This window comes from Nerophis lumbriciformis, linkage group LG26 (genome assembly GCF_033978685.3).
Source record: "Nerophis lumbriciformis linkage group LG26, RoL_Nlum_v2.1, whole genome shotgun sequence".
Lineage (NCBI taxonomy): Eukaryota > Metazoa > Chordata > Actinopteri > Syngnathiformes > Syngnathidae > Nerophis > Nerophis lumbriciformis.
Genome location: NC_084573.2, coordinates 27,046,125 through 27,070,469, shown reverse-complemented (window position 1 = coordinate 27,070,469; position 24,345 = coordinate 27,046,125). Strand labels below are relative to the sequence as shown.

The following is a 24,345-nucleotide window of genomic DNA, read 5'->3' as shown; positions in this document are numbered from 1 at the left end:
TGTGTGATGACTGTATTATGATGATAGTATATATCAGGGGTCGGCAACCCGCGGCTCTAGAGCCGCATGCGGCTCTAGAGCAGCATGCGGCTCTTTAGTGCCGCCCTAGTGGCTCTCTGGAGCTTTTTCAAAAAATGTATGAAAAATGGAAAAAGATGAGGGGAAAAAAATACATTTTTGTTTTAATATGGTTCCTGTAGGAGGACAAACATGACACAAACCTCCCTAATTGTTACCAAGCACACTGTTTATATTAAACATGCTTCACTGATTCGAGTATTTGACGAGCGCCGTTTTGTCCTACTAATTTTGGCGGTCCTTGAACTCACCATAGTTTGTTTACATGTATAACTTTCTCCGACTTTCTAGGACGTGTTTTATGCCACTTCTTTTTCTGTCTCATTTTGTCCACCAAACTTTTCAGGTTGTGCATGAAAGGTGAGTTTTGTTGATGTTATTGACTTGTGTGGAGTGCTAATCAGACATATTTGGTCACTGCATGACTGCAAGCTAATCGATGCTAACAGGCTATTTAGGCTAGCTATATGTACATATTGCATCATTATGCCTCATTTGTAGCTATATTTGAGGTCATTTAGTTTCATTTAAGTCCTCTTAATTCCATGACACACTATCTGTATGTAATATGGCTTTTAATTTTTTGCGGCTCCAGACAGATTTGTTTTTGTATTTTTGGTCCATTATAGCTCTTTCAACATTTTGGGTTGCCGACCCCTGGTATATATGATAGTATATATAAATGATAAATGATAAATGGGTTGTACTTGTATAGCGCTTTTCTACCTTCAAGGTACTCAAAGCGCTTTGACACTATACTTCCACATTTACCCATTCACACACACATTCACACACTGATGGAGGGAGCTGCCATGCAAGGCGCTAACCAGCACCCATCAGGAGCAAGGGTGAAGTGTCTTGCTCAGGACACAACGGACAAGACGAGGTTGGTACTCGGTGGGGATTGAACCAGGGACCCTCGGGTTGCGCATGCATGGCCACTCTTCCACTGCGCCACCTGTATCATGAATCAATTTAAGTGGACCCCGACTTAAACAAGTTGAAAAACTTATTCGGGTGTTACCATTTAGTGGTCAATTGTACAGATTATGTACTTCACTGTGCAACCTACTAATAAAAGTCTCAATCAATCAAAACAAATGACAGACTGAATGACTACGGAAGAAAAAGTAGTTCCCACTCAGGTGTTTCGTTTAGTCAAGATATCAACGACTTATTTACTTTACACTGTGCTCACGTTCATGATCTCAATTAAGGTATCAATATTTTGATGTGAAACTCGGTATTAGAGCTTAACAATATGGTATCGGTGGTGCCGACATTTCCGTATCGATCCGCACATCACTCGTTGCTGCCACGGCGGCGCGCACATGTCCTCCTCTTTGTCTGCCTTCCCGGCGTCACTTGGCTGCCATGGACACAACCCGCGGGCCGCCTTTGTCGTTTCCGAGCATCCCCTGAAGCGCTCATCGCTCTCTCTTCCTCTCTCTCTCTCGGCGTGTTTACTTCCCCGCGCCACGGTGCTCCACTTCCCGCCGTGCCCACCTGGAACCTGCAGGATGTGTCTGGCTGCAGGGCTGCTTTATTGGGCATGATGCGCAGATGGTCTCTCCGTGTGTTTAGGTTTATGTGGAGCTGCACTCCTCCTTCCTCACCCTCATTATCATCGTCGTCCCATCCCGAGTGGAGCTCCATGCCCGGGCTTCTTGGGTCAACATGTGCCCAGCATCAGCTGCCAGTGAAGGCAGCACCGCCAGCATCGCCCCTGAAGAAGACTTGGACAACAATGCCAGAGCTGAGGTGAGCTGTTGTTCTAATTCTTTACAATGATGTCATTATCATGCCGTTCTCTGGTATCATTGGTTTGATCACATGAGAATGTTGAGAACTTACTGTGAGTGTTTTAGGACACAAGAACAAAAAAATACAATAATTCCTTTTGTCACATCATCAGAATCCATGAAATCTTCATCCCCGCTGGTCGCCTAGCAGAATTGAACAGTAATAATAATAACAACAATAAAGATGTATATTTCAAGTGTAACTTCTTGACCATTACACACGAGGCTTTTATGTAATATAGCAGGTCTTATGTCAGAACTTCATAGTGATTGTAAGATTTGTCATTTATTAGCATCTTTCTTTTCTTCAGAGGATATTTGATGAAAACAATTTGTTTGAAATATATACACACACATTAATATATATATATATATATATATATATATACATGTATATATACATACATAAATTATGTATATATATATTCATATGTATATGATCATATATGTGTATAAATCATATATGATCATATAGATTCATACATACATAAATGTATGTATGAATATATAAATATGTATGTATATATGTAAATACATGTATATAATATACATATACATGTATATCTAAACATTTATATATATACACATATGTACAGTATACAGACATGTATATCATATACATAAATGAGTATTCTATACATATATGTATGTGTGCATACATATATATGCATATACATATATATGTATATATATGTACACATAAATGTATATATACAAATGTACATACACATATATGTAAATTTATATAATATACACACATATATACCTGGATGTATATAATGGACATATATGTATATATTTATACACATATATGTATATGCACGTATACATACATACATATATGTGTATAAATATAACATATATGTGTATATATAGACACACATATGTGTATATATAAATATATGTATATATACACATATATGTATATATTTTATGTATATATATACACATGTGTATACTTACATGTATATATATACACATACATATATATATACTATAAATATGTATATATATATATACATACATATACGTGTTTACATATACGTTATACGTATATATGTATATATTTATATACATATACATCTATGTATATATGTATATACATGTGTATACATGTGTGTATATGTATATTTTTATAATAATTAATGTAAACACAAACAAGCATTTTCATTAATTTGCCTGCTAATCATTTTCAGTACGGTATATATTTTTAATATTTGATGCAAACAATTTGGCATATACTTACAATAATTAATGTGAATACAGATGAATGTACATTTTCATTTATTAGCATGTTTCAGACAAACATTTTTACTACACATTTACAATACTGTATACAATGTCTACTAGAAAAGGTGATACAATTTATAATTTATGACACACATTATGCTTTATTTATTATATTGTAACATTAGTAACGTTTTGTCCGATAATCTTACTTTCTGCTGCAAAGGTGTGTGTTTATTTTACCTAGAAACTTGCAATGACTGTAAATTCATTTTTTTGTGCATTTTCATTGGTTCTAAATATACACATTTACTATATATTTACAATATTTGATGTAAACATAATTTCTGCTAGAAATGGTGGTACAATTTATAATTTCTTACACATTTTGTGCATTTTCATTTACACGTTTCAAACATACTATACATATTTACAACATTGGCGGAAAACCTGCAAGTCAGCTACATTTTTTTCCAATTTTTACAAAATATTTTGGGCATTTGTGAGTATAGACTGTAACCTACTCTATTAATAATACAAGCACTTCTTGCTTGACAACAAAAGATACTATATATGTATTCTATCATGTATTATTGGATGCTTTATTTATTATATTGTAACATTAGTAACGTTTTGTCCGATAATCTTACTTTCTGCTGCAAAGATGTGTATTTATTTTACCTAGAAATTTTCAATGACCGTAAATTCTGCAGATTTTCCTATGGGGAGCACGTAATTGCAACATCAATAAATCCATATTTCCTCCATCTATCTACATCGATGTCTTTTCTGTGTCCTTACACTTGCATGTAATATTTTCCTATCTGTCGGCTTTTGTTGCACGAAAACCCTTTCCTCCTCTCTGTAGGTCCAATGATGGTCATTGGAATGTTGATAAATGTGTTATTATATATATTTACAGTATTTGATGTACATTTTTTAAATCTACTTACAATAACTAATGTGAACATATATGTACATGCATTTTCATGTATTCGCCTATTTCAAACATTTTACTATATATTGACAATATTTAATGTAAACATACAATTTCTGCTAGAAATGGTGACAATTTATGATTTTTCATTGATTGGCATGTGTCAAACACAAATGTTTACTACATATTTACAATATTTGATGAAAACATTTTGATGCTTACAGTAATTATTGCAAACATATGCACGTACGTTTTCATTTATTTGCGTATTTCAAACATATAATTGTACCATCAATTTACATTGATACCATTTATAATTTCTTACAATTTTTGTGCATTTAATTTGGTTTCAAACATACGTATTTATTATATATTTACAATATTTGATAACATTTATCATTTCTTACAATTTTTGTGCATTTTCGTTGGTTTAAAATATACACATTTACTATATATTTACAATATTTGATGTAAACAAAGAATTTCTGCTAGAAATGGTGATACAATTTGTAATTTCTTACACATTTTGTGCATTTTCATTTACATGTTTCAAACATACTATACCTGTAGATATTTACAATATTTGAGGAAAACATGCAAGTCAGCTACATTTTTTGTGTGAGTATAGGCTGTAACCTACTCTATTAATAATACAATCACTTCTGGCAAGACAACAAAAGGTACCATTAATGTATTCTATCATGTATTATCGGATGCTTTATTTATTATATTGTAACATTAGTAACGTTTTGTCTGTTAATCTTACTTTCTGCTGCAAAGGAGTGTATTTATTTTACCTAGAAACTTGCAATGACCGTAAATTCTGCAGATTTTCCCATGGGGAGCACATAATTGCAACATCAATGAATCCATATTTCCTCCATCTAGCTACATCGATGTCTTTTCTGTGTCCTTACACTTGCATGTAATATTTTCCTATCTGTCGGCTTTTGTGGTTGCACGAAAACCTTTTCCTCCTCTCTGTAGGTCCAATGATGGTCATTGGAATGTTGATAAATGTGTTATTATATATATTTACAATATTTGATGTACATTTTTAAAAATCTACTTACAATAACTAATGTGAACATATTTATACGTTCATATTTATGTATTGGCCTATTTCAAACATTTTACTATATATTGACAATATTTAATGTAAACATAAAAATTTCTGCTACAAATGGTGACAATTTATGATTTTTCATTGATTGGCATGTGTCAAACACATATTTTTACTACATATTTACAATATTTGATGAAAACATTTTGGCGCTTACAGTAATTATTGCAAACATATGCATGTACATTTTCATTTATTTGCGTATTTCAAACATAATTGTGCTATCAATTTACATTGATACCATTTATAATTTCTTACAATTTTTGTGTATTTAATTTGGTTTCAAACATACGTATTTACTATATATTTACAATATTTGATAACATTTATAATTTCTTACAATTTTTGTGCATTTTCGTTGGTTTCAAATACACACATTTACTATATATTTACAATATTTGATGTAAACATAGAATTTCTGCTAGAAATGGTGGTACAATTTATAATTTCTTACACATTTTGTGCATTTTCATTTACACGTTTCAAACATACTATACATATTTACAACATTTGCGGAAAACCTGCAAGTCAGCTAAATTTTTTTTCCAATTTTTACAAAATATTTTGGGCATTTGTGAGTATAGGCTGTAACCTACTCTATTAATAATACAAGCACTTCTGGCAGGACAACAAAAGATACTATATATGTATTCTATCATGTATTATTGGATGCTTTATTTATTATATTGTAACATTAGTAATGTTTTGTCTGTTAATCTTACTTTCTGTTGCAAAAGTGTGTATTTCTTTTACGTAGAAACTTGCAATGACCGTAAATTCTGCAGATTTTCCCATGGGAAGCATGTAATTGCAACATCAATAAATCCATATTTCCTCCATCTATCTACATCGATGTCTTTTCTGTGTCCTTACACTTGCATGTAATATTTTCCTATCTGTCGGCTTTTGTGGTTGCACGAAAACCCTTTCCTCCTCTCTGTAGGTCCAATGATTGTCATTGGAATGTTGACAAATGTGTTATTATATATATTTACAATATTTGATGTACATTTTTAAAAATCTACTTACAATAACTAATGTGAACATATTTATACGTTCATATTTATGTATTGGCCTATTTCAAACATTTTACTATATATTGACAATATTTAATGTAAACATAAAAATTTCTGCTACAAATGGTGACAATTTATGATTTTTTCATTGATTGTCATGTGTCAAACACACATTTTTACTACATATTTACAATATTTGATGAAAACATTTTGACGCTTACAGTAATTATTGCAAACATATTTACGTTTTCATTTATTTGCGTATTTCAAACATATATTTGTACTATCAATTTACATTGATACCATTTATAATTTCTTACAATTTATAATTTCTTACAATTTTTGTGCATTTAATTTGGTTTCAAATATACGTACTTACTATATATTTACAATATTTGATAACATTTATCAGTTCTTACAATTTTTGTGCATTTTCGTTGGTTTCAAATATACACATTTACTATATATTTACAATATTTGATGTAAACATAGAATTTCTGCTAGAAATTGTGATACAATTTGTAATTTCTTACACATTTTGTGCATTTTCATTTACATGTTTCAAACATACTATACCTGGAGATATTTACAATATTTGAGGAAAACATGCAAGTCAGCTACATTTTTTTGTGTGAGTATAGGCTGTAACCTACTCTATTAATAATACAATCACTTCTGGCAAGACAACAAAAGGTACTATTAATGTATTCTATCATGTATTATTGGATGCTTTATTTATTATATTGTAACATTAGTAACGTTTTGTCCGTTAATCATACTTTCTGCTGCAAATGAGTGTATTTATTTTACCTAGAAACTTGCAATGACCGTAAATTCTGCAGATTTTCCCATGGGGAGCACATAATTGCAACATCAATAAATCCATATTCCCTCCATCCATCTACATCGATGTCTTTTCTGTGTCCTTACACTTGCATGTAATATTTTCCTATCTGTCGGCTTTTGTAGCACGAAAACCTTTTCCTCCTCTCTGTAGGTCCAATGATGGTCATTGGAATGTTGATAAATGTGTTATTATATATATGTACAATATTTGATGTGCCTTTTTTTAAATCTACTTACAATAACTAATGTGAACATATTTGTACGTGCATTTTCATGTATTCGCCTATTTCAAACATTTTAGTATATATTGACAATATTTAATGTAAACATACAATTTCTGCGAGAAATGGTGACAATTTATGATTTTCATTAATTGGCATGTGTCAAACACAAATGTTTACTACATATTTACAATATTTGATGAAAAAATGTTGACGCTTACAGTAATTATTGCAAACATATGCACGTACATTTTCATTTATTTGCGTATTTCAAACATATAATTGTACCATCAATTTACATTGATACCATTTATAATTTCTTACAATTTTTGTGCATTTAATTTGGTTTCAAATATACGTATTTACTATATATTTACAATATTTGATAATATTTATCAGTTCTTACAATTTTTGTGCATTTTCGTTGGTTTCAAATATACACATTTACTATATATTTACAATATTTGATGTAAACATAGAATTTCTGCTAGAAATGGTGATACAATTTGTAATTTCTTACACATTTTGTGCATTTTCATTTACATGTTTCAAACATACTATACCTGTAGATATTTACAATATTTGAGGAAAACATGCAAGTCAGCTACATTTTTGTGTGTGAGTATAGGCCAGGGGTGCTCACACTTTTTCTGCAGGCGAGCTACTTTTTAATTGATCAAGTCGTGGGGATCTACCTCATTCATATATATAATTTATATTTACTTATTTATGAAATATATGTTTTTGTTAACAAGTTAAAGGTGTTTAATGATAATGCAAGCATGTTTAACACATATAGTTAATATTGTTAATACATTAAAGGTGTTTAATGATAATACAAGTATGTTTAATACATATAGTTAATATTGTTAACAAGTTAAAGGTGTTTAAAGATAATGCAAGCATGTTTAACACATATAGTTAATATTGTTATCAAGTTAAAGGTGGTTAAAAATAATACAAGCATGTTTAACGCAAATAGTTAATATTGTTAACAACTTAAAGGTGGTTAAAGATAAAACAAGCATGTTTAACACATATAGTTAATATTGTTAATAAGTTAAAAGTGTTTAAAGATAATACAAGCATGTTTAACACATATAGATTCCTTTCTTTCATGAAGACAAGAATATAAGTTGGTGTATTACCTGATTGTGATGACTTGCATTGATTGGAATCAGACAGTGGTGATGATAACGTCCGCATTTTCGAATGGAGGAGAAAAAAAGTCCTCCTTTCTGTCCAATACCACATGAAAGTGGTTGGTTTTTGGCATCTTATTTGTCCAGCTTCCGTACTCCTTTGTATACACTTTACAAGAAATACATTGTCGGCAAACTCCGTAGCTTGCTAGCTTGTGCACGCCAGCTTTCTGAGACTCTTATTTTGGTAGCGCAGGCAGGATGAAGCAGAGCTTTTATTGTGCAACTGTGCAGTCGGTCTTTGGAGTTTTGACGACAGGTACGGCGCCAGAGTCTGTTGAAATAAAGTGTTTCTCGCCTTCCAGTCGGTAATTTTAATGAGCTGGCAGCAGCCAGCGTCATCTCAGAAGACCCTCGGGTGCCGTGGATGTCAATCAAGTGACGAAAGTGACGTCATAGTGAAGATTTATGATCGCTCATTTTTAGGACTATTTTTTTAATGCCTGGCTGGTGATCGACTGACACACCCTCCGAGATCGACCGGTAGATCGCGATCGACGTAATGAGCACCCCTGGTATAGGCTGTAACCTACTCTATTAATAATACAATCACTTCTGGCAAGACAACAAAAGGTACCATTAATGTATTTTATCATGTATTATCGTATGCTTTATTTATTATATTGTAACATTAGTAACGTTTTGTCCGTTAATCTTACTTTCTGCTGCAAAGATGTGTATTTCTTTTACCTAGAAACTTGCAATGACTGTAAATTCTGCAGATTTTCCCATGGGGAGCACGTAATTGCAACATCAATGAATCCATATTTCCTCCATCCATCTACATCGATGTCTTGTCTGTGTCCTTACACTTGCATGTAATATTTTCCTATCTGTCGGCTTTTGTGGTTGCACGAAAACCCTTTCCTCCTCTCTGTAGGTCCAATGATGGTCATTGGAATGTTGGTATTGATAACAGTTGATTATCATAATTATCCCAGCTGCTTGACCGGAGGCCGTAAAAGAGTAGCACGAGCCACAGAGTGTGTCATGTTGTATTGATTGTGGTTGTACTGCATGCACACGTACCGGTAAATACTTCTTCTGCAGTGGGCTCGTCATCTCAGTGGGGAATTTTGCTGTTAATCCCCGTCACCTGTGTGGGTGGTAAAGTTAGCATTAGGAAGATGTAGTACTTATGCTGGCCTGCAAGCTTTGACCTATGCTTAAAAAGATGGTCGCCGATAACCTTTTGTCTTAAAAGCGTCACGGCTGTTGAAGGAAGTTTGGAATAATCCTTCCTTCCTGGGACTTTTCAGAGTCCTTGCCAGGTTTGCATGGCAGCCATCCCAAAAAACGTGACTAAGTCATGATCCAGGCACGGGGGCTGCCTCTTCCCTGAGGTGACGAAGGACGCCACCGGCTTTATGCTTTGCCACCATTGAGTATGGACTTGAATGAGCATGCACGCACTAAACAGGAGCATTGACTTCCTGGCAGCGACATGCACGGGGGCAAGGCACGCATATTGTACTTTCATCAGCAAGGCGACTCTTTGACCTGATGGCGGGCCAACCTCCGCATGGTGAGATGTACACGCCGTGACGTGTGCAACCACTCATGCATAAACGATGCCAAAGCACTTACAACACTGAATATTGGACTGAATATTTCATGTGAGTCATTTTTAGCTTCATGCACATATTCTGTGTGGGACACATGAGATACTCTACATGGGACAAGTTTCATGGATGTTTGTGGAGGGAAAGAAACTGTAGTTTTATCATTAACAAAAAAATAGGGATATATAAAGGTTGAATCTGGCATTGATTTGGTATGTAAATGTTTTTGTTTTTGCTGACATCACCTTCAAGTGGGAATTTTTTTTAGTTTTATTGTATTTTTATAATTTTGTAAAAAGGCAAAAAAAATTTTTTCATTGACTCCAGCCTCACATCGTCCTGCTTCAAATACTGTGGCTTCACAACACACACTTTTGGGTAAAATTTTTATTATACATTTTTGCCCTAAATTAAGTATTTTCAAGCATAAAAATGGCTAAATAAACTGTAAATATCAATACTTGCCAATGTTAGTCAATTCCTAGCATGTACTAGCTTTTTTAGCTAATTTTGCAGGGACAGTCATCCTTCACCACATCACACTTTCAATATCCACTGCAGACTTTTTAGGGATATTTTTTTATTTTTAAAAGCATATTTAAAATGTTTTGTTCCTCAATTAATATTTTTTAGTGAGTTTTCTAATTTTGTAAAAAAGCTAAAAAAAAAAGAGCTTTTAATTGATTACAGCTATACTGTCGTCTAGCTTGAAATATTGGGGCTTCACAACAACATGCATTTTTTGTTAAAATGTTTTATTTTTTATTACACATTTTTTTTACCTAAATTAAGCATTTTCAAGCATAAAATGGCTAAACAAACTAAAAATATCAATACTTGCCAATGTTAGTCAATTGCTACTTGACGCATGTTAACTGTTGGCCTGCTAGCTTTTTAAGCTAATTTTGCTGGTACAGTCGTCCCTTGTCACATAAATATCCACTGCAGATTTTTTAAAACCTTTTTAAAGCATATTTACACTTTATCGTAAATTAAGCATTTTCAAGTATAAAAATGGCTAAACAAACTGCAAATATTATTACTTGCCAATTGCTATACTTGACGCACGTTAACAGTTAACCTGCTAGCTTTTTTTTATAGCAAATTTTGCGGGTACAGTCGTCCCTCGCCACATCACACTTTATACATCCACCGCAGATTATTTTAGGGATATTTAAAACATTTTAAAAGAATATTCAACTTTTTTTAATTGTAAATTAAGCCTTTTCAAGCATAAATATTGTTTTTGTGGAGTTTTTTTAATTTTGTACAAAGGCTAAAAACAAATGTTTTTAAATGATTCCAGCTATGCTGTCATCCCACTTCAAATATTGCGGCTTCACAACATGCATTTTTTGTTAACATTTTTTTGTTAAAATTAAAAATCTACGGTAGCTGTTTTTTACAGTGCATTACTGTAAATAGAAAAATGGGTACCACTGAGCTGACAACTTCTTCATTTAAAACCTACAGTTCTTGCTTTTACAGTTGATTACTGTAAATGGAAAAACAGTACCACTTATATTTTCGCGGAAAAATTCTAGGGACTCAGCTGGAATTTTACCGTAAAACCTATTGTCGTCGTTTTTACATTGCATTACCATAAATGGAAAAATTGTACTTCTATAGGACTGTCCTGACAGTTTTTTCCCTTAAAACCTACAGTTCTTGCTTTTACAGTGGATTACCGTAAATAGAAAAACAGTACAACGTTTTTTTAACGGTAAAATACTTACGACTGAGCTGACAGTTTTTTTAATCGCAAGACCTACGGCTGCTGTAATTACAGTGCGTTATTAGAAATGGAAAAACAGTACTACATATATTTTCACGGTGTTGTCTGTCTATCTGTGTTGGCCCTGCGATGAGGTGGCGACTTGTCCTGGGTGTACCCGGCCTTCCGCCCGAATGCAGCTGAGATAGGCTCCAGCACCCGCCGCGACCCCAAAAGGGACAAGCGGTAGAAAATGGATGGATGGATGGTGACTGAGCTGTCGTTTTTTTTTTTACCTTAAAATCGACGGTTGTAAATTGTACAGTGCATTACTGTAAATGGAAAAACGCTACAAATGTTATTTGTACATCAAATTCTTGTGACAGAGCTACCATTTTTTTTTCAACCATTAAAATCTATGGTCGTTTTACGGTGCGTTACTGTAAAAGGAAAAAAACGGTACCACTTTTATTTTAACGGTGAAGTTTTGAGTACTGAGCTGCTAGTTTTTTACCATATTGTACCTATTGTTTTTACTGTAAATGGAAAAGCGCTACAACTTTTATAGGACTCAGCCACCAGTTTTTTTTACTGTAAAACCTACAATTGTTGTTTTTTACAGTGGATTACTGTAAATGGAAAAACTGTTATTTTTTTACATTAAAATTCTGGCGACTAAACAGAATTTTTACCGTACAGTTTTTCGTGTCGTCGCCGTTTGCCGATTACTGCGTGTGCTTGGATGCGAGTCGCCTCACATCGCGACAGCGGCGGACGTTGCAATGCGCATTTCACGAGGAGTCAGTTTACTGTTATGGCATCGCACAAAAAAGCCAAAGAAAAAGCATCACTGCATGCAATCTGACGGTTGTCTCGTTGTCTGTGTGCAGCAGCAGCAGCAGCCCCAGAAGCAGTCCCTGCTGAAGTCCTTGTGCCAGGACAGCCACTGGAAATGTCTGCTGCTCTCCCTGCTTTTGTACGGCTGCGTGGGCGCCATGGCCTGGTGCCGGGTGGCCACAGTGACGCGCCTCTCCTTCGACAGCGCCTACAAGGGCCGGTCCATGATGTACCACGACAGTCCCTGCTCCGACGGCTACATCTACATCCCCCTGGCCTTTCTGGTCATGCTCTACGTGGTGTACCTGGTGGAGTGCTGGCACTGCCACGCCAGGCACGAGCTGCAGTACAACGTGGACGCCGACAACGTGGCCGAGCGCGTGCGGAGGATGCAGCAGGCCACGCCGTGCATCTGGTGGAAGGCCGTCAGCTACCACTACGTAAGGAGGACGCGGCAGGTGACGCGCTACCGCAACGGGGACGCGTACACCACCACGCAGGTCTACCACGAGAGAGTCAACACGCAGGTGGCCGAGGCCGAGTTCGACTACGGGAACTGCGGGGTGAAGGACATCTCAAAGGGCCTGCGGGGCTTGGAGTGCTTCCCGGTCACCAAGTTGAGGTTCACCAAGTGCTTCAGCTTTGCCAACGTGGAGTCGGAAAACTCTTACCTGACCCAGCGGGCCAGGTTCTTCACAGAGAATGAAGGCTTGGATGACTACATGGAGGCCCGTGAGGGGATGCACCTGAAGAATGTAGACTTTAAGGAATACATGATTGCCTTCTCCGATCCAAATCACCTTCCGTGGTACGCAGCACATTCCACCTTCTGGGCAGCAGCCGCCTTGACTCTCTCCTGGCCTTTACGGGTGCTGTCCGAGTACCGAACGGCGTGCGTCCACTACCACGTGGAGAAGCTCTTTGGCTTCGACTACGTACCGGTGACGCCTTCCGAGGAGCGTCCGTACTGCAGACACATCCCGCGGGTCAACACCATCGACAGCACGGAACTGGAGTGGCACATCCGCTCCAACCAGCAGCTGGTGCCCAGCTACTCCGAGGCGGTTCTCATGGACCTGGCCCAGCTTTCAGGCAGCTGCAATAACTCCTCCGTTTGTCGGCGCTACAGGCAGAATTGCCAGCGTTGCCAGCGGGCCATCAGCAGTTCCTCCATTTTCTCCCGCAGCGCCCTGAGCATCTGCAACACGGCCAGCCCCCGGCTCCCGTTCAGCGCCAGCCGCTTTTCGTTGAGCCGGCTCTACGGCTCCAGGCGGAGCTGCCCGTGGAGGAGCAGCGGTAGCTTAAACGACGTGCCCAGCCGGCCCACGGAGAGCACGCGCTGCCTGTCGGGCCATCCGGACGGCGGGGAGGGCCCTCCGGCGTACCAGGACGCGCTCTACTTTCCCGTACTCATCGTACATAGCAATGAAGGCTGCCTCAGCCACGACCATCACTCTTTGCACAGAAACGGATCCTGTGTGGAGACTTCTCTATGACCCTGGACCTAAGACAGGGGCTTAAGAGGACTGCGGTTGGCTAAGAAGCAGATATGATGTGATTGTTGCTTAGGGTACACACTGTGGCTTTTAAGACTTTTAAAGTTGATTTATCAAGACTGTGCTGCGTGGACAAGATTCATATAACTATGAATTCACAGGATGGTACTAATAGTCCACGTTTTGGAAATGTCTTGTGGTCTAAAACAGAAAGACAGGGGCACTTGGAGTGTAATCTGCTATTTCCCTCTGCCGCCGTTGTAAAATATTTTAAAATGTACAAGCGATTTTTTACAGTATAATTTTTAACAGAAATACAAGTGTGACTTATCGATAAGTTAACCGGTTATGATGAAAACAACAATAAAACAATCATAACTTTGTTTCATGTCCCATTTGTGCCGAACATTCTTGTCATACGGGAAAGAAAACATGGTGAACAAGTGATGCTGCAGTGAATGTGGAATTGAATCGATCGCAACGTCAGACCAGAGCTGTCCTATCTAGTCTTTGAGCATGAACTGATTAAGTGTGCTTGGATGAGAGGCAAGCGTTGATTCAATTGCAGAACAGAGCAAGTCAGATTTCAAGCTAAAGTTGTCCTACCTCGTCTTTAAGCATGAACTGAATAAGCCTGCTTATATGGAACATCTAGGACACTCTCAACAGTCCAGATACAATCAATTAAAATTCAGACTGTACAGCTAGTAAGAATACACACTAGAGCTGTCCTATCTAGTATTTTAGCATCGACTGGTGAAGAATGCTTGGATGAGAGGCAAAACATCTCCAAAGATAACCTAAACAGTCCAGTTGCGATCAATTCAATTGCATACCAGACCAAGTCAGATTTCAAGCTATGGCTGTCCTACCTATTTTTCAGTATGAACTGATTAAGCCTGCTTATATGGAAGAAAAACACATCTAAGATAATATGAACAATCAATTCAAATACAGACTGTACAGCTTGTCAGAATACAGACTAGAGCTGTCCTGTCTAGTCTTATAGCATAAACTGGTGAAGCATGCTTGGATGAGAGGCAAAACGTCTCCAAAGATAACCTAAACAGTCCAGTTAGGATTAATTCAATTCCAGACCAGAGCAAGTCAGATTTTAAGATAGAGTTGTCCTATCTAGTATTTGAGTATGAACTGATTAGGCCTGCTTATATGGAAGACAAAACAATCTAAGACAATCTGAACAGTCCAGATACAATCAATTCAAACTCAGACTGTACAGCTAGTCAGAAGACAGACTAAAGCTGTCCTATCTAGTCTTTGAGCATGAACTGGTGAAGCATGCTAATAGGAGACACAAAACATGTAGGACAGATCTGAGTTGCGTTTGATTCAGTTCCAGACAAGCGCTAGTTAAACTTCAGACTAGAGCGTGCCAGACTTCAGACTAGAGCTGTTCTATCTAATCTTTAAACATGAACCGATGAAGCCTGCTTGGATGAGAGGCAGAGCGATTAGGGAAATCTGAACAGTCCAGATACGATCGATTACATTTCTGATTATACACCTAGTAAAAATTCAGGCTAGAACTGTCCTATCTAGTCTTTGAGAATGAACTGATGAAGCCTGCTTAGATTCAATATTCAAGATGCTGTTTATTGTCCATTTGTTAACATGTACAAGACATAAGAACTGAAATTACATTTTCGGCACTGCTTAGATGAGAAACAAAACAAATTTTAAGACAACCGGAAAGTCCAGTTGCGATCGTTTACATTTCAGACTAGAGCTAGTCAGATTTCAGAATTCCGATTTCTGTCCTGTCTAGTCTTTGTGCGTGAACTGATTACGCCTGCTAATAGGAGAGAAAAAACATTTAAGACAATTTGAACAGTCTAGTTGCGATCGATTCGATTTCAGACGAAAGCTAGTCAAACTTTAGACAACAGGGTAGTCAGACTTCAGCTGTCCTATCTGGCCTTGGAGCATGGACTGAGGGAGTGTGCTTGGATGAGAGGCAAAGCGTTTAAAGGAGTATGAACAGTCCAGATAGGATGGAGTCAATTTCAGACTATACAGCTTGTCAAAATTCCTCCTAGAGCTGTCCTATCTAGTCTTTGATTATTAACTCATGAAGCACGCTTGGATGAAAGGCAAACGTCTTATAAGACAACATGAAGAGTCCAGTTGTCGTTTAATTTTCAGACTAGCGCTAGTAAGAATTCCGACTACAGCTGTTCGTCTTCAAAGCGAATCTGAACAGTACAGTTGCAAGATTCAAATTGTAGTCGACAGCTTGTCAGACATCAGACTGGTGTTGTCCTATCTAGTCTTTGAGCATGAACTGATCACGAATACTTCGATTAAAGCCAAAACGTCTTCAAAGACAACCCGAGCAGTAAAGTTGCGTTGGATTCAATTTCAGATTAGAGCTAGCCAGATTTTGGACTAGAGCTGTCCTATATAGTCTTTGAGCATCAACTGATGCAACCTGCTTGGATGAGCGGCAAAACGTCTTAAAAGTAAACCCTAGCCGTTCAGTTGCGTTCGATTCAATTTCAGACTAGATCAGTCCGTCTGCTAAGAGAATCTGAACAGTCTATTTGTGACCCATTCAATTATAGTCTAGAGCTCGCCAGACTTCAGACTAGTGCTGTCTTATCTAGTCTTTGAGCATAAACTGATGAAACCTGCTTGGAAGGGAGGTAAACCCCCTTTTCAGGCAACTCCAACAGTCTAGTTGTGATCCATTCAATTTCAGACTAGAGCTGTCCTATCTAGTCTTTGAGCAAAAATGGGTGAAGCCTAATTGGGAGCGAGGCAAAACATCTTCTCAGACAACCTGGACCGTCCAATTGCGATAGATTCAATTTCAGACCACAGCTAGCCAGACGTCAAACTAGAGCTGTCCTATCTAGTATTTGAGCATTAACTGATTACGCCTGTTTTGATGAAACCCAAGACGTTTAAAACAATCTAATCAGTCCAGTTGTGCTATCTTCAATTTCAGACTACAGCTAGTCGGATGTTAAACAAGAGCTGTCCTATCTGGTCTGTGAGCATAAAGTGCTTTAGGCTGTCTTTTAAAACAACCTGAACAGTTGTGATCGGTTCAATTAATGACAATATTTAGACATGCAATAAATGTGAGTCTGTCACTCTTACAGTATAGCTTCCTTTGTGAGGCCACGCCTACTTTAGGGAGAGAAAAAAAGTCAATTTCACAGGTTCCATTGTGCCACATGGAGGCCTGTCAGCCATGTTATGTCTGCTAAATTCTAAAGCTGTTCCCAAAATAAGAAAAACTTAAATGCCACGGTAATATTATTTTACTTCTTCTGTTGGTAGTAAAGTTAGCTTTTTCAAATTAAATTTAGTACATATCACTTAAATGATAAATGGGTTGTACTTGTATAGCGCTTTTCTACCTTCAAGGTACTCAAAGCGCTGTGACACTGCTTCCACATTTACCCATTCACACACACATTCACACACTGATGGAGGGAGCTGCCATGCAAGGCGCTAACCAGCACCCATCAGGAGCAAGGGTGAAGTGTCTTGCTCAGGACACTACGGACATGACGAGGTTGGTACTAGGTGGGGATTGAACCAGAGACCCTCGGGTCGCGCACGGCCATTCTTCCACTGCGCCACGCCGTCCCTTAAAGGGAAACTGCACTTTTTTGGAATTGTGCCTATCGTTCACAATCATTATGCGAGACATGATGACGGATTCATTTTTTAAATGCATTCTAACTCCTAAATAAACGTAAATACAAGTCCTCCAATGCTAGGTCCTCTGATCCGCCCAAAATAGCCAATAAAATAACCATCCAAAAAGCCCCAAAAATACTTTACATTTCGTGACTTCAATATTAAACAAGTATTAGTAATATTGTTATTATAACCCCTAACGCAGACAAACTATTTATAGCGGCGCCGTGACCATTAGCACGGGTGCCAATGTTGACATGATTGAGCGGTAAGGTGCTTCCTCGCTTCCTTTGCTCACTAAAGTTAATTGTAGATCACAAATCATGCCTCTCACCTGGATAGTAGAAAGCTGAGGACGTATTCCTACAAGTTAGTTCACTTTGACAGCCAATTTAGACCCAGAAATGGCGAGGACGACATGAAAAGACGGTTGGTTCCACCCGCCTTTTCTTCGTTAAGTGTGAGTCATTTCTCACCTAAAAACGGGAATATAACATTCTAGCAGTCGGCATCCTAATGACAGCAGACCTCGTACAGTAAGTGATGTTTTATGTTTGTTGGCTCTCATGAAGTTCAGTTAGTAATAATCAGTGATTTTGAAATGTATGCGCCGCTTATGCTTGAAATGATCAAAATACATAAATATTACATATTATAATGTGCCTGTTATTACATGTATACTTACATCATGTATATAAAACCTTAATGGCGGTTTATAAGGGCTTTTATAGTCAGACTTTTCATCGCATTTATTTAATATTTAGAATGCAATAATAAAAAATACATCCATCATGTCTTTCATAATGATTGCGACGATAGGCAAAATTCCCCAAAAAGTGCAGTTCCCCTTTAAAATAGGCAGATTTGTTGAACATAGAAAAACGTAATGTGATTTAAAAAATCCATAAAAAGCAATTAAAAAAAAAACAAAAAAAAACACTTTTCTAACAATGAAGGTTGATTCAATTTCAGTCTCGCTGTAAAAAATACAACTAAGTAGTTTGTATTGATAAATGCCTACATTTAAGGTGTCAATGTGTTATGAAGATTTTTCAGGGGGCTTCCCACCTGAAGGCTGAAATATCACGTTAGCAGGAATTGGCTTGGTTGCAGTGACATTAACACTTCCTGGCTTGGTGAATATAGCAACACAGATTATTAATAATTCAGCAGAGGAGCGCTAAAGGACACATGCACGCCAACATTTATTCAAGGCTGTGCTGGACGCGGGTATTTTTGATAAATGCCAACCAAAATCTAGTAAAGCTCAATTTGACCTATTATCAATTTCCTTTAATAGTCGCAATACTTGTTTTTACACCGCCTACCTCGCTATTTAAGTGCCTAGCATTTGTGCATCCTGTCCTCTGTTTCGAAGCAAGCGCGTCATCGTCTCCTTTTAGATCTCTGGAAAACAAGAATTGATTTATTTCTTCCGGAGAGTGTAATGGAGCCGCGGTGTAGCTGCGTGCGGCTGCTGCTGCTACAGCTGCTGATGCGTATCAGAGAGACAAGCAGAGAGCTGGCTCTCAAAAGACGCTGGAAATAGGCGGAGGCCTGCTACTGAGAGTGTCACATGTAATAACGGCGCAAGACGGCTTTAAAGAACTGAAAGAGCGCTCGTCTCGGCTGCAGAGTGGATGTCAGTGTGAGTTCAGTCTTGAGCTTCAAAGGGAATGTTAGCGACAATTGGGAGTGCTGCAACTTTAAAGAGGGATATGAAGAAGGACAGAGCTCTCAAAACTAAAGTAGAAGTGAACGTTATCTCCTCATTGGGTGTTTGGAATGTGGAAGGAAGCATAGATGTTTTTGTGCAAGATCTCATAGAATTGAGCAACCCCCTCACAACATTGTATTACAGTAAACACGGGTGGCGTGGCTCAGATGGTAGAGCGGACGTCCAGAAACTTGAGGGTTCCTGGTATGCAGGGTCAACCCGTGGCATGAACATTATCCCAGCAGGCACAAGACATTGATACAACGTTGATTATACAAACATGTCCTTTCAAACGGACTTTGAAACATTACCAAAATAGTTGTTTGTCAGTTGAGAAAACGTTGATGTGTAACGTTGGATCGTTGGTTGGGAAATGACCAAAATTCAATGGTCAAATCAACCCCGACATTGAATAAATGCTGTCTAAAAGCATGTTGCTTCAACGTTGTATTTGTGTTGTAGATTATTGGTTGGAAAATGACAAAAAATGAATTGGTCAAATCAACATCAGAACCCAACATTGATTTAAGGTCGTAAAAAAACATGTTTCAACGTTAGGTTTGAGTTGCCCAACGTCAGGATCTAATTCAACGAGTTCTCTTTTGTTTTACCTTATTTTTGTGGCCTTTTTGTATTTGCACTGCAACCACAAAGTTTCTCCATTGTGAGATAGCTAAAGTCTATCCTATCCTAAAAATAAAATATATACCGGGTATTACCGTATGTTCGGTATTACCGCAACTATTGTGGGCCCATATAAAGGTATTTCCTATCCTAAAAATAAAATACATAAAAAATATATTAAAGTCAGATTTTTTTTCTTGAATGTGTTACTATAGAACAGTGGTTCTCAACCTTTTTTCAGTGATGTACCCCGTGAAATTTGTTTTAATTCAAGTACCCCCTAATCAGAGCAAAGCATTTTTGGTTGAAAAAAAGAGATAAAGAAGTAAAATACAGCACTATGTCATCAGCTTCTGATTTATTAAATTGTATAACAGTACAAAATATTGCTCATTTGTAGTGGTCTTTCTTGAACTATTTGGAAAAAAAGATAGGTTTTTATTTATATTTACAAAGGATTTTTTAATTGTTGCTATTTTTAGAATATTTAAAAAAAAATCTCACGTACCCCTTGGCATACCTTCAAGTACCCCCAGGCGTACGCGTACCCCCATTTGAGAACCACTGCTCTAGAAGAGCAGGGCTATTCAACTACATCATGAAGAGGGCCGCGGTTTCAAGAGCCAAAGGCCTCATCAAATTGTGGGTGTTTTTATAGAAAGGTTATATTCCTTTGAGACTGTGTTTACTTATTTGCAAAGTTAACACATCGGCTTTCACACTGCACTGTCAATAAGTAGGGATGTCCGATAATGGCTTTTTGCCGATGTCCGATATTCCGATATTGTCCAACTCTTTAATTACCGATACCGATATCAACCGATACCGATATCAACCGATATATATACAGTTGTGGAATTAACACATTATTATGCCTAATTTGGACAACCAGGTATGGTGAAGATAAGGTACTTTTAAAAATTTTTTATAAAAAAAATAAAAATAAACTAAAAACATTTTCTTGTATAAAAAAGAAAGTAAAACAATATAAAAACAGTTACATTGAAACTAGTAATTAATGAAAATGAGTAAAATTAACTGTTGAATGTTAGTACTATTAGTGGACCAGCAGCACGCTGGTGTTCATGTGTGCTTACAGACTGTATCCCTTGCAGACTGTATTGATATATATTGATATATAATGTAGGAACCAGAATATTAATAACAGAAAGAAACAACCCTTTTTGTCATGTCTGTATTATCATGTTTTGTTTTAAGTCATGTTTTGTTTAGTTTCTGTCTTTTCACTCCCTTGTCTGGTCACCATAGCAACCATTAGTTTTCACCTGTCACGTCACGCACCTGTTTCACGTCTTGAGTCACGCACCTGTTTTCGTTAATCATGTCTGTAGTATTTAAGTTCAGTGTTTTTCAGTTTGTTTTTCTGACGACCTCGCACCCCATCCCCATACCGCACCACATTTATGCTCTGTCCATTCCTCTATGATCCTGCTTCATGTACCTTGTCACAGTAAGTTTTGGTTCCATGTTTATAGTCTTTTTGATTTTCATAGTTTATTCTCCGCCACTGTGCGCGCTTTCATTTATTCCTTTTTTTGATAAATATAAACAAATCATGTACCTCCATTCCCGTCTCGCCCGTGCCAACTTTCCGCTGCATCCCGGAAAAGCAAACAACCAAGATCAAGTCCTGACACTTTTGTGTGAATGAGTGTGAATGAGTGTAAATGGGGGAGGGAGGTTTTTTAGGTTGGTGCACTAATTGTAAGTGTATCTTGTGTTTTTTATGTTGATTTAATAAAAACAAAACAAACAAAAAAAAAAAAACGATACCGATAATAAAAAAAAAACGATACCGATAATTTCTGATATTACATTTTAAAGCATTTATCGGCCGATAATATTGGCAGGCCGATATTATCGGACATCTCTATCAATAAGTTAATTATTCTGCCCTCGTTACTCGCTTCCAGCATGTGCCGCTAGACAGATAGTTAACAGGTTTATGTGATAATTGATTGTATTATTTTTCTTCCTCAATTTTATCTTTAAAAGTCCTCCTTTATTTAGATTTCTAAGACTGAAAATATAAACATTACGAAAGTATAACGTCCATTGTGTATGTTACATTAAAAAAAAAAGGGTTTAGTGTTATTACACACAGCAAACATTGCACACTTGTGGTTTAACACAATTAAACAACTTAAGGTGTAGCTTTATTCAGCATTACATGTATTGAACCAGTTTGGATCGCCAGACTTTAACAGCCAAAGACATGACAATGAATACAAAAGACATCACAAAGTCAGCAATTTCTATACATTCATACTTTGTTGTCCATTTGCTGTTAAAGTCAGATTTTCGCGATTTATTCTAAAAAATTTTCAGGGTCTACGGTGCCATATTTTTCTACTCACCCACTGCTGCTTCATTGTGACACATATGCTTTGCTGTTGCCCCCTGCGGGGTGGCGGGAGTACTGCATTCATTAGCAACCTTGTATTGAATTGTTTCATCACATTATTTGGGTGATGTTCGGCAGGACAAATTAAAAGCTTTGGCGGACCGGATGTGGCCCGCGTTCCGCCAGTTCTATAGGGCTGGTTTAGAGAAAATGTTTTTAAGGCCAACACCACTAAGGGGACACATGATTATGGCCTGGGATTTTGTAAAGATTATAAAACACTTCATAAAAGTTCAGATAAAATCATTTTTGCAGTTAAAGTTCAATAATAACCTTTTTTGAATCGAATTAGGAATGTGCACTAAAACACGCAAAATGGTTCATTTCTTCTGGTAGGTAAAGCCAGCATGGAACGCTTCCTTGTTCACTCAACACAGACGTCATCAAAGCTCACATTTGTGCATGGAAACTTTACGGAAATTTACCACGGGAAGTTAAGCTCGGGAAGTTTGGAAATATTGACCATTTTTTGATTATTCAAAGTTGGACACCGTCCATGGGAATTAATCAATCAATCAATCAATCAATCTTTATTTATATAGCCCTAAATCACAAGTGTCTCAAAGGGCTGCACAAGCCACAACGACATCCTCGGTACAAAGCCCACATACGGGTAAGGAAAAACTCACCCCAGTGGGACGTCGATGTGAATGACTATGAGAAACCTTGGAGAGGACCGCATATGTGGGTAACCCCCCCCCTCTAGGGGAGACCGAAAGCAATGGATGTCGAGTGGGTCTGACATAATATTGTGAGAGTCCAGTCCATAGTGGATCCAACATAATAGTAAGAGTCCAGTCCATAGTGGGGCCAGCAGGACACCATCCCGAGCGGAGATGGGAATTAATGGGGAATTACAATAATTATATATTATTGGGCACTTGTCTATATGCTGCTGCATCTTTGTGGCATTTTTGACATAGCTCTTTGCACAGTATTTGCAAATGTACACAGCCTTGGGTGAAATGTCTCCACATATCAGATGGTGTACGTGGCATTATTCTGTTTGTATTTATTTATTCTTGTAAAACACTAATGCAATGCCACACACAGACAGAGGTGGGTAGAGTAGCCAGAAATTGTACTCAAGTAAGAGTACTGTTACTTTAGAGATTTATTACTCAAGTAAAAGTAAGGAGTAGTCACCCAAATATTTACTTGAGTAAAAGTAAAAAGTATGTTGTGAAAAAACTACTCAAGTACTGGGTAACATACACACACATATCATCTATATATATATATATATATATATATATATATATATATATATATATATATATATATATATATATATATATATATATATATATATATATATATATATATATATATACAGTATATAATTTATATTTATTTATTTTGCCGTTTTTGTTTACATGTTAAAGGTGTTTTAATGAATATACATGCATGTTTAACACATATAGATTCCTTTCTTTCATGAAGACAAGAATATAAGTTGGTGTATTACCTGATTCTGATGACTTGCATTGATTGGAATCAGACAGTAGTGCTGATAACGTCCACGTTTTCAAATGGAGGAGAAAAAAATTCCTCCTTTCTGTCTAATACCACATGAAAGTGGTTGGTTTTTGGCATTTTATTTGTCCAGCTTCCATATTCGTTTTTATACACTTTACAAGAAATACATTGGCGGCAAACTCCGTAGCTTGCTAGCTTGTTTGCGCTGGTTTCGGAGACTCTTGTTTTGAAAGCGCAGGCGCGATGGAGCGGCACTTTTATTGTGAAGACAGGAACTGTGCAGTCAGTCTTTAGGCTTTTGACGGGATGTACGGTTGAAATAAAAAAGGGTCTTTTTTCCTTCACACTTTTGATTGATTGATTGAAA

At 37.0% G+C, this 24,345-nt stretch overlaps 1 protein-coding gene across 1 annotated transcript; it reads left to right on the top strand.

Annotated features, from left to right (window-relative positions):
- The first annotated feature begins 1,381 nt into the window (after window positions 1-1,381).
- tmem151ba (transmembrane protein 151Ba) lies at window positions 1,382-14,417 on the top strand. The gene is made up of 2 exons (XM_061987079.2): window positions 1,382-1,839; window positions 12,619-14,417. Exons 1-2 carry the CDS (start codon window positions 1,756-1,758, stop codon window positions 14,059-14,061), a joined length of 1,527 nt encoding a protein of 508 aa, XP_061843063.1. The 5' UTR covers window positions 1,382-1,755; the 3' UTR covers window positions 14,062-14,417.
- Window positions 14,418-24,345: the final 9,928 nt, after the last annotated feature.

Coding starts and splice junctions, on each gene's coding strand:
- tmem151ba (XM_061987079.2), top strand. CDS start 1,756: ATGTGCCCAGCATCAGCTGCCAGTGAAGGCAGCACCGCCAGCATCGCC. Junction 1,840..12,618: donor ACAACAATGCCAGAGCTGAG/GTGAGCTGTTGT, acceptor GTCTGTGTGCAG/CAGCAGCAGCAGCCCCAGAA.